This window comes from Heteronotia binoei, chromosome 15 (genome assembly GCF_032191835.1).
Source record: "Heteronotia binoei isolate CCM8104 ecotype False Entrance Well chromosome 15, APGP_CSIRO_Hbin_v1, whole genome shotgun sequence".
In the NCBI taxonomy this organism is placed as follows: Eukaryota; Metazoa; Chordata; class Lepidosauria; order Squamata; family Gekkonidae; genus Heteronotia; species Heteronotia binoei.
The window spans coordinates 39,484,167-39,495,843 of NC_083237.1; the positions used below are offsets into that span (position 1 = coordinate 39,484,167).

The following is an 11,677-nucleotide window of genomic DNA, read 5'->3' on the forward strand; positions in this document are numbered from 1 at the left end:
CACCGCCACTTCCCCCACTCTCTTCACCGCGGTTTAATTCACCTTGAGTCGGAAGTGCCAGTCAAGTCAGTGGAAGTCAGTTCCCACCTAAAGGCACCGAAGGGCTCAACCTGACACAAATTGATAAAGGGAGGTCCAGATCCATTGGGGGGTGATTCCTGTCTCTGCAACCCCCCCCCCCACTCCTCTAGGGTCCCAGGTGTCACCTTTCCTGGCCTCAGCTCCTTAGGGTGACTTCAGTCATCAGAATTGCAATCCCTTGCTGAACCTGAGCCCAAGGAGAGTTAATTCTATACCATCTCAAAATGAAAATGTTTCTTGTGAGGTCATGAAAAGGATAAAGTGGTCTTTATCTCAAGAAAGAGATTTCATTGCTCTTTTTTTAAGTCTGGGAGGTTTAAAAAATTAGGAATGGCAATTACAAATAAAAATACAGTTGCTGAAGTTCTATTTGAACTTGCCTTGCTGATTAAACTTTTCAGCTCTAAAGCTGAGGTGGTGAAATTAGGTAGTCCTAATATGTCCAAATGGTTTGACCAGGACTGCTATACTTGGAAAAAGAAATTCAGAGCCTTATTTAAGGAAGCCCAATATGATAAAGATCCACAGAAGCTGTATGGCTATTTAGAATGTAAGAAATCCTTCTTAGAGGTAATTGCAAATAAGAAGAAAAAGTATTTTCAACATAATTGGGACCAACTCCTTTACGCCATAAAATCTAATTATAGTAAATCCTTTTGGAGATTAGTTTCAGACAGCATGAAACCTAGAGCATTTGCCAACCCTAACATTTCTTCACAAACATGGGTTGACCATTTTTCTATGATTTTTGAAGATCAAGTTGTCGCCTCTATTGTTATAGATGCTTCAGTATTTTCTGATTTTCCTGTTTGGCCTCCTGTTGAACCTGACGAAATTATTGAATTAATTGATGGTTTAAAAGTTGGCAAAGCACCAGGTCCTGATAGTCTCCCTGCTGAGATTTTTAAATAAAAATTTGCACTCTGGTGGTCTGAACCTTTGGCCAACTTATTTACATTAATTGACCATTACAGAACTGTTCCAGATTCCTGATTTAACTCCATAATTGTTCCCATCTATAAAAAAAGTAATTTAAATCTTCCCGAGAATTTTCGCCCCATTAGTTTATTATCCATTATGGACAAACTATATGCAAAACATTTAGAACGTTGGCTGACAGATTGGATACATTCGGAAAACATTATTGGCCTAGAGCAAATAGGTTTTTCCAAAAAAAAAAAATCTACTATTGATCTTTGTGTCACATTGGCTTTTCTGGCCAACAAATACATGATTACAAGAAAGGGGAAGCTCTATGTAGCTTTCATAGATCTGAAAAGTGCATTCGACTCTGTGGACAGAAACAAACTATGGAATAAACTAAAGGATCTTAATATAGATCCCCATCTGTTAAAGAATTTACATACAAATACAACTTGCCAGGTAAAATTCTCATCTATAGGACACCTAACTGAAAAAAAAAAATACCAGTTTGTAAAGGAGTTAAACAAGGGTGTGTGTTAGCCTCACATCTTCTAAATCTTTTCTTAAATGATCTGGCACAATATCTTAGTTCCATAAATGGGCACCCGCCTAAGTTAAATGATCTCAGTCCCAATATTATTGTATGCTGATGATACAACTATACTTTCCTGCACAAGAATTGGCCTGCAGCGATACCTGAAAGTTTTTAACAATTACTGCCACCTTAACTCACTAGCTATAAACTATTCCAAATCTAATATTGTGGTCTTTTTTAAAAGATGGCGACCACAAAAATGGTATGTAGGCAAGCAGGAAATTGAACAATCCAAATGCTTTAGATATTTGGGCATAACCTTTAATTACAATCTCAAATGGGCAGTTCGCCGTGACAGAATAATAAATATAGCTAATTGTTCTTCATCTCAAATTAAACAGTTTTATTATAAAAAAGGTAACCAATGTTTGCCTGCCGCAATCAGAGCTTTTAATGCTAAAACACTACCACAAATTTTGTATGGTATCACTCTGTGGTTTAATGCTCTGAACCAAAAAAAAAAAAAAAATAGAAAATATCCAGGCTGCATTTCTTATAATGCTGCTTAGCAAGATGGAATCATGTCGAAGCTCAAACACATGGGAATTGCAATTGACTACCTATTTTTATCTGATGAATCTTACAATTTTAGATTTATCAAACAGAGAATCTTAGATCTAGAATCTCATAAACTGTGTCCTGTCCAATTTTCTATTTACTCTCCTGCCTCACTTGGACTTGGTCAGACGGCCAGAAAAATGGTCAAATATTTATCTGAACTAGATAATCCGCAACAACGGAGAGCTTTTATGCTGGCTAGGATGAATGCATTTCCCTCCAATGTTCTCTATGGGAGATTTTGTCAAGTATCCTTTAGTGAGAGACATTGTCTATGCGGGTCAAACTCACAGATTCCATCCAGCATATTTTATTGAACTGCCAGCTGTATACTAATCTCCAGAAGGTTCTGTTAGATAGTCTTTCCTTACTGTCCTACATTCAAGAAAATAGGATTGATTGCCGTTTTCTATTAAATGACAACATAATCGATATCACAAAAGCTGTTGCCAAATTCTTGGCTGAAATTGTTAAAAATTATTCTAAGCAGGTTTTATTGTGATCTTAATCTTAGTTTAGCCTTTTATGCTTTGAACAGACATATCCGATTGTTGTTTGGTTGACAAGTCTCTGTGTATCTCTTTTCGTTATGCCAATAAAGGTGTGATTGGATTGGATTGGATATCCGGGTTTTATGGTAATGAGAAATTTAGTACTTGAACTACATAAGTATTTATTTTATACATGTTTTATTTTTAGTCTACCATTCTAATTTGGATTCAAGGTAGATTGCACAGAGTTTGTAATTACAATTGATGAATGGCCATTCAATAAACAGTACAGTAGGTTGTAGAACCAACCAGAAGTCTAAAAACAGAACTGAAGTAAGTATATTATGATCACACTGGAACCAGTACTGAAAGATTTAGACAGCCCCATCCAATGCATATTCCAGCATTTGAGATTGTGTTCAAAGTGCCCTAATCAAGTTTGGCAAGGAAGTTTGGCAAGAAAGTGTGGGCAGTAGAGGAGGCTCTCATTTAGGTCAAAGGAAAGGTCATTTAGGTCAAAGGAAACTTCTAGGGAGAGAAAGATGTTGTAAACTACTGGGTTCAATATATGAAGAAGCTCTGGTATGGTTGATCACAGCTATTTAGGGTTGTTTATTGTGATTACTGAGGTTTTCCTAACCCAGTCAGACAGGCAGTTATTTCTGAGGAGTACAGAGTTCCCTGGTCTGGTGTTAGAAACTGCTTGTAGTGACATTAAATGTCAGTGAACAACTCAAAAAGAGTACTGGTGTTCCAAAGGGATTTGGGTACTGAGAAGAGGGTAACAGCCTTATGGGCACCAAAAAGTCAGCAATTATTCAAATAAAGTGTACTAGAGTGTTTGGGAAAACACTGTAACAAAAGCCTTTCAATATAAAGATATAAGTAAATGTGAATAATTTCAGAACTCTCATTAATCTGATACAGAAGAACAAAAGTCTGCATTTTACTGGTTTTACCTCAGTTATTTCAACCCCTGATTTTACTTGACATTTCCCTTTGATGTTAAATAAAACAAGGGTTGCTAGCCTACTGGTGGGAGCAGGGGAACTCTCACTTTTGCAGGCTCTCACCTACCACTGGCCAGCAAGGGAAATCCTTCCCCTAACTGACCTCTTTGGGCCTACTTTCAGTTTCAGGCCTACTTCCAGTTGGGAATGATGCTCTGGTTTTTGGGCAAAACTCTATGGTTTGAAGCCAAATTTACCATAGAGTTTTGTAAAAAACCAGAGTATTACCCCTGACCAGAAGCAGACCTGAACTGGGAGTAGGTCTCAAACCAAAAGTAGACCCCAAATGCTCATCACTTTTCTGGAAGGACATTGGGAGACTGGCTGACCAGGTAAGTTGACCTGGCAACCCTAAATAAAACCTTTTCGGTATTTTTGAATTGTAAAAGTATTTCAAGTGCCATTTCAAAGATTTTAAGTTAATGGGCAATCCTCTCCCTTCCCTCAGGTTCCTAGGCTGAGCAAATAATCAAATATATATCTTACTAACAGAGTGGAACAGCCAAGGTTTCTTCAAAAGAGAAGAAAACATGTTACCAGAGCTGCTTAGAGAAAGAAAATAGAAATGGAGGTAAAATCTAGCTACTGAGACAGGGAAGTTGAAGAGGTGCTTCATAAATGCTCATTTCTATCTTCCTCAAATTTAAGAGGAAAGATCCTAGTTGCAATCTGTGGGATATTAAAAGTGCTTACATGTTTCTTCAATTGAAATGTCTGAGGAAGTTTTAAGGGTAGCCATATGTGGCTTAATAAGAGCTGCAACATTTTCAGCTGCATCCTATAAAGCTATTTTTTTCTTAAAAGAAAATAAAATCACAACAGCTCTTGAACCCATTATACCAAAACATCCAATGTATCAGTGGTACTGCTTTTTATGTGAGGAAGTTGTGAGGAGGGTGTCCTCCAAGTTCATGCACTTAATAGCTATAGATCTTGCTTAAGGACTTTTAAGCAAATTACTCCTTAGGGACCTTACCATATGGGAATGTAGGGGGGAAATGAATGCACTCTTGGCTTGTCAGTGTGGAACTGATTCCATGGCTCATGAGTAGCCCTTCTGTTAGAGATCCAAACTTGTATTTCCTTTAAAAGAACAGCCCTTGAAGAACAAGGAGCCTTGAGATAAACAAGAGGAACACAGAAAGCCACTTTACTCTTTGTAGTTTTTACTCACACATTCCATGCTCTTTTTCTTTAGTAAAAGAAGAAACTAGAAGAATTAGAAGAATCTGGTATTTTTTTGAAATTCTTTGAAATTAGAATAATCTGGTATTTTTAAAAAAAAATCTTTAGAACCTTCCAGCTTTGAATGTATGTCTAGAGATATTTAAGCCACCACTTTAACATAATTTAAGGAGCTCTGTTATCACTTCAAATGTTGTCTCCCAGTCTTACTTTGATTGTTTTTTCTCTTTTCCTCAAAACAGTATGATGAAGGGAAATGAATTCCTTAATGACTTGGTTAAAAGAAATACAAATTGTCCTTCAGGATCTTTTTATAGCATAATGCTGTTTCTATACTTCACGGACTGAAAACACAAACATATATGCACAAAAACACACACAAGGTAAGCCGTTTGTTTGTTTGTTTTCATTAGCATGGTGGTTTTTCTTGCATTTTAAAAAGATTACTATAAAAACCTTGAAATTAACCAAATAAACAATTTAACGTTTATTATACTTATGTTTCCATAACTTGAACTAAATTATGGCCATTGTAAAGATCTTTGAATTGTATATTACACTACCACATGTTGATATAAATATTTCATTTATTGTCTGTGTTTATCTAGATCAGTGCCCTTTAGCCAATGATTTTATTTTGTTTATTTATTTACGTTAGATTTTTATGCCGCCCACTCCGTGAGCAGACTCTGGGCGGCCGCTGTGCGGACTGGGGGGGGGGGGGGGGCGTTGATGGCTATAGGACTAGATCCAGCCACTTTTTTTCACTCATTCATACTCAGTCTTCATCCTTGCTGCCACCCCCCATCTTGCATCACTTTTTTACATACAGGTGTCATGATTGTTAGTATAGTCACTTGGGGTAATCATAGATGATACCTTTTTTGGGGGGGGGGATCAGGAAATTTTTTCAACTGTCATTGTTTTTAATGACACAACATTGTTTTCTTGTTAGAAACTAAGACTCTTCACAATGTTTTCTAAATTAAGTTAATTTATTCTTCATGGAAATTGTAATGCATGAGAGAAGCTAAGCCAAATGCTGAAATCACTGGGTTTATATAGGACTAACTATATAATGCACTCTTGGTTTGTCAGTGTGGAACTGATTATGTCAAAACCATGATCATAAAGCAGCTGAATGGGTTAAAATTGTCATTGTGGTTCACACAGTGTGGTTCACACTGGTTCACCGCAGTGTGGTTCACCATTACGAAGAATATGCAGAAACATATTTTGTGTGTAAGCAATGTTGAAGGAAATTCTTTTTGAGATCTACCTTTGTGTTTTAATAAAGCTTGCATGTTGGATACATAGCTTCCCTTAGCTTTTACCAAAAAAGTAGGTAATATTTCTCATAGAAGTATTGGATGCTATACCATGCTGATGGTGCACTTGGCTTCACTTTCCATTTTTACACTATGACCAATTAGATGCTCTTGCTACAGGCACAGTTGCAAGCCTCTTGCCTTCTCTGTTACTCCTTATAATCAAGTGGGTAGTTGGTTCATTTAATGCATTCCTCTAATACAAGGAATCTTTTTTTGATGCAAGAGACTCTTATTTCAAAAGAAGTAGGGCTCCCTGTGTTAAAGAAATTAACTGGTAGATGATAAATAGATAAAACTTGCCTGAAAATTGCATCAGTGGTAAAAAAATGCTGTCAAGTTGCAGCTAATGTATGGTGATCCTAGAAGCAGTGAGAAAGAGTAAGAGTCCATCAGCACCTAAAGACTTATAAAATTCAGATATATCTGAAGATACATCTGTATCTGAAGAAGGAACAGTAAATCACAAAGGCTCATGCTCTACCACAAATTTTGTTAGTCTTTAAGATGCTGGTGGACTCTTTCTTTTCTACTGCTAGTGACAGACTAACACAGTATTCAAGGCAGGAGCTGAACAGAGATGGTAACCCTTGGTAGTCTCCCATCTAAGTACTAACCAGTGTCTACTCTGCTTAACTACCAACATCTGATGAGATCAGGCTAGGATAATTATTGTATTAGATTCAGTCATTCCTACTGACAGAGGCAGACCTATTGACTGTTATTGCGAGCAAGAATTCTAATCCTGAGAGTGAGCTATATAAATTTCCTGGAGTTCCTAAATATGCTTCTCGCTACTTGTCATTACTCCCTTCCACCATAAGATGAAGGGTTGGACATAGCTAGGTTTTCTGCTGACGAAAATGGAAGGAGGGGTCCATTTTGGTCAAGTTGTATTAGGAGTCATGGGAACTGGGTGAGATTATGTGAAAAACCTGGCTGGATCCAACCCAGAGATTGCTGCAAAATAGGGGATGGGGGGGTTCGTCTTCCCTCCAAAAAAAAAAAAGAATTGTTGCTTACTTTATGTGTTTTGCAGTGCAGTCTAAGCTGAATTCAATCTTTCCTAAGTCCATTGACTTCAAATCATTTTGAAGGATAACAGTATTGTTGGGTTACAGTGCGTGTACAGGAGGATTTAGGGGAGGGTTATTTTTGTAACAACTGTTAAGAAAAAAAACTGCACAAAACATCATTAAAACATTCTTAAATAAGGGCTTATTCAATGATAAAAGTTTTCCTCCATAGAAGGAAAGCTTCACTCTTCATAGAAAGGAGTAATGTGATCCAAACCAATATATTCAGTGTTACTTGGGGAGGGCGGGTGTTTCTTGTTTAGTTTATTTTGGAGATATTACACCTGTTATATTAATAACAACAGAATTACTATTTCATTGTTGATTGTTTTTGTCAACTATTTTATATTGGTTGTACAAAATGCAACATGTTCAAGATTGAAATTTTGTCCTTTCCTTTTTGAACAGATCAAATCCTCATGTCAGAACTAGGAGGACTGAATGATACTGAAATAATTGAATTTGTTCTCATTGGTTTCTCTGGGAAACCCAAGACCAGGATGGGTTTAATCATCTTTATGACAATTGTCTATTTGGTGACTGTAATAGGAAATGGAGTCATTGTCTTGGTGGTCATAACTGAGACCCAGCTCCACAACCCAATGTACTTTTTCCTCTGTAATCTATCTATACTTGATATCTGTTTTTCTACATCTTCAGTCCCACAAGCTATCATTAATGCATTGGTGGACCGGCCTGTCATGTCCTTTTCCATGTGTTACACTCAAATGTATGTTGGTGTCTATTTTGGAACAACTGAATGTTTTTTGTTAGCTGTCATGGCTTATGATAGGTATGTTGCTATCTCCAATCCCCTGCGTTATATGATCATCATGAACTGGAATGTTTGCATTATATTGGCTGTTTTTGCATGGGCAGTTGCCTTCACATTATCCATTCTTCCTGGCATTTTTAATCCGGCACGGTTTTGTGGTCACAATGAAGTGGATAATTTAACGTGTGAGGTCACTGCTCTCATGAAATTGGTTTGCTCAGATACAACTGTGAGACAACTGGTTATGTACTTCACCAGTAGTTTTAGCCTAGTTTTCCCTTTCTGTTTTATCCTCTTTTCCTATATGCGTATTATAATGGCAATTCTGAGAGTCCATTCATCCAGTAGTAGGCTGAAAGCATTCTCAACATGTGGGTCTCATTTGGCTGTAGTCTCTCTCTATTATGGAACTTGTATATTCTCATACTTAAAACCTCAGCCTAAGGTTAGGCAAGAGAGAGACAAAATTATTTCTGCATTTTATGGAATAGTGACACCCATGTTGAATCCTTTAATCTATACACTGCGAAACCAGGATGTGATAGGGGCACTTAAAAGACTTGTAGGAAAGAAAGTTTGAGCTAATTGTAATTTGTAGACACTGGGAGCTATTTTTTAATCTGGAATGACTTTTCTTTCATTTTACCTTTATTTTGCTTTAAATGCTCTTCTTTATTTGGCCAATAAAAATCACCTTTGTTTAAATGTAGTTTATGACTACTCTCCAAATACGAAGATGATAATTTCTTTGGAAGGGGTTGAAATAGGTGTTTATTTTCAGTACACTTGTGACCCATTGTTCTGTGGATGTATAAGTTCACATATGTGGACTAACCTATCCCTTTAGATATTGTTATAGCATTTAACATATTGGGGGAGAACACCCTAAAACTTGCATGCCCTTCCTAATGTCTGTGTTGTTCTACATCTCATAGAATATATTCTCCAGATCCAACATAATCAAGTGCCCCCCCCATAGGTTGTTTTCTAAAAACTGTGGAGGAATTGTCTTTGTAAAAAGATGAGCCATTCTTTAATATCAGAATTAAAACTGGTGACACTAGGAATCATTCTGATAGTTACTGGGAACACAGTTCCAGGTATAACTTTCCCCTCCTACCCAGTTAGAGTGGAACTTCCAAGGACTATATTGCTTTAAGATTTAGGAGAAAATATTCCAGTTCTTTAGACCAGGGGTGGCCATTGGCCATGCTGGCTGGGGCTGATGAGAGCTGTAGGCAAAAAACAACTGGAGAGCTACAATTGGCCACCCCTGCTTTAGACAACAAACAACTCATAGGGAGGAAAGTAACAGTCATTTGCCTCTTTTCTCAAAACCGTAAAATTAAAACATAGACTGTGGTCTCTTCATGCCCTAACTACATCTAAAAAACGTATTGCTACACTGGAAAGATAAAGCCCATTTCTGTTGAATCAACAGACTGAGGACCTTAGAACTCTGTCAATATGTGAACACATGGCATATAGATGAAAATTATGTATGGACTTATTTTTAGACATTTGGAAATCTTTACAGAAACGTATGTGTAGATCTGCAACCACTGTTACATTTTTGTTTCTCTGCATCTCTCTCCCCCCACCCAAGCTATAGTTGCAGAATTTTGAGTTTATTTTTTCTTACTGTTTTTTTTAAAGAGGGAAATTTTTAAAAATCTGATAGTCTATACTGTTTTTGTCATATTAAAATAGAATACACAAGGCGAGTGGACCTAATCACTGCACACTCACCATTTTTTTCATTGTTATTGTCTACTAATATCCAGTATCAGAGAGAGATGCTACAAATAGTGAAGCAAAGCATTATATTTGATAGAATCTTCCTCCTTATTACATACATTCTAATACCGGACCACAATTTACTAGTTTATTTCCTGAAGAGGAAGGTTTGGAGATTGTGGATAAGAAGGGACCAGTGTGGTGTAATTAGTAGGGGGACTTGGTTCTGGGAATCTCCACTTTAGCATAGAAGCTTGCCAGATGACGTGAAACAATCACACACTTTCACCCTAAGCTACCTCACAGAGTTGTGAGGATAAAATGTAGGAGATGAGAATACTGTAAAATACTGTAAGATGCCTTGAGTGCCTACTGGAAAAGAAAAGTAGGTAATAAATAAATAAATAAATAAATAAATAAATAAATAAATAAATAAATAAATAAATAAATTTCAGTGAACCATGTGCTTACCTGCTCAACATAATAAGAGGAAGGAAGTGGACAAGGGGTTGGCAGGACATTATAGATTAACATCAGTAACTGAACAATATTCAAGGATAAATTCAGCTTTCTAAAATGAAAGGTTCCAGTTTACCCTTTACTATACAAACTATTTCTAAAAGGAATGTAAAACAAATGGAGGGACTGGGCTAGATTCCCTTCCATTCTCACAGTTTCACAGACTCTGGGAACAGCCACATGAGAAGAATAAGGGACAACTCTTTCCTCATCAAACCAGAAATCAAAAAGTGACAGGTGCCCCATTTTCCTATGGGCACTGTGGTAACTGTTCTGATAGGGGTCTTGACCTCCTGATCGGTAAATGAATGCCAGATGTTTCCCAATGTAGTGGGATTTGTACTTTTACTGGGGGAGAGTTGTTCCACTTCAAGAAAAACTACTTTTGCCCCTCCATTCTAACATCTCTGCCCCATTAATTGTAAACATCCACCATTCTTATGCCCTTTTCCACATTAAATCCTAACATTTTTCTAGCATCTTCAGTGCCAGTGGATTAAGAAAGCACCCTTTTGTTCTTTGCCAGTACACACAGCAAGGTTGCCCAAAGGACTAGTTATTCCAGTGTGCAGGCAAGCACAATATGAATCAGCTAACAAAGAAATTTTAGATGTGCAGGAAAAGAGCATAGCAAAAACTCCTTTTTATGCTTAAGATTTCCTTTGCATCCCTCCTCACACACACTCGTCCACTATTTTCCCCTCCCTTCTGAGAAAAAAGGCCTAGTTTTTCCAGTGTGCAAGCATGCACAATGTAAAACAGCTAACACCATTTTAGATGTGCAGAGATGTGTCTGTTTGTTTCCCTCACACTTCAATGCCAAGAAATGTCATTGTACACTGTATTTGAAATGTTGCAGGCAACCCCTGGTTGTCACAGGGCATGTCCCATGCGACATTTAAATGCACCAATGAGTGCAGGTGGTGCTTTCTCATGGAACTCTTTAAAATAGGGGAGACCCCCAGCCCCACTCCATGGCCTGTGTTTGCTGCTTTTGGTTTCCCGACTCTGTTGAACCATCATTTTATGAAGAAATGAATGCTGTGGAGGCCGACGGGGTTCCTGCTTTGGAACAGGCTGTTTATGAGGATATGAACCCTGTGGAGACCGATGGGAGGGAAGCTGATGCCTGTGAGGAACCTGTTTATGAGGAGATGATGCATCTCTCACCCAAAAGCTGAGGGAAAAGATGAAGCCGGGGATGAGGAAGAAGAGGAATGGGCGCAGTGTGTTCAGAATTGGGTAGAGGATGTAAGTAGCACAAAGAGAACGAGGATGCTGTTGATAGCAGGGGTGGAAATATTTAGAATTGTGTTTTTTCTCTTGCAGATGGAGGATGAAGGATTGTATTGGAGACTGATTGCTCAAATTATGGAATTGGCGCATAGTAGAGTGGGA

At 37.6% G+C, this 11,677-nt stretch overlaps 1 protein-coding gene across 1 annotated transcript; it reads left to right on the forward strand.

Annotated features, from left to right (window-relative positions):
• The first annotated feature begins 7,651 nt into the window (after positions 1 to 7,651).
• Positions 7,652 to 8,603, forward strand: LOC132583489 (olfactory receptor 13H1-like). The gene has a single exon (XM_060255120.1). The coding sequence runs from the start codon at positions 7,668 to 7,670 to the stop codon at positions 8,601 to 8,603; it is 936 nt and encodes a 311-aa protein (XP_060111103.1). The 5' UTR covers positions 7,652 to 7,667.
• The last annotated feature ends 3,074 nt before the right edge of the window (positions 8,604 to 11,677 follow it).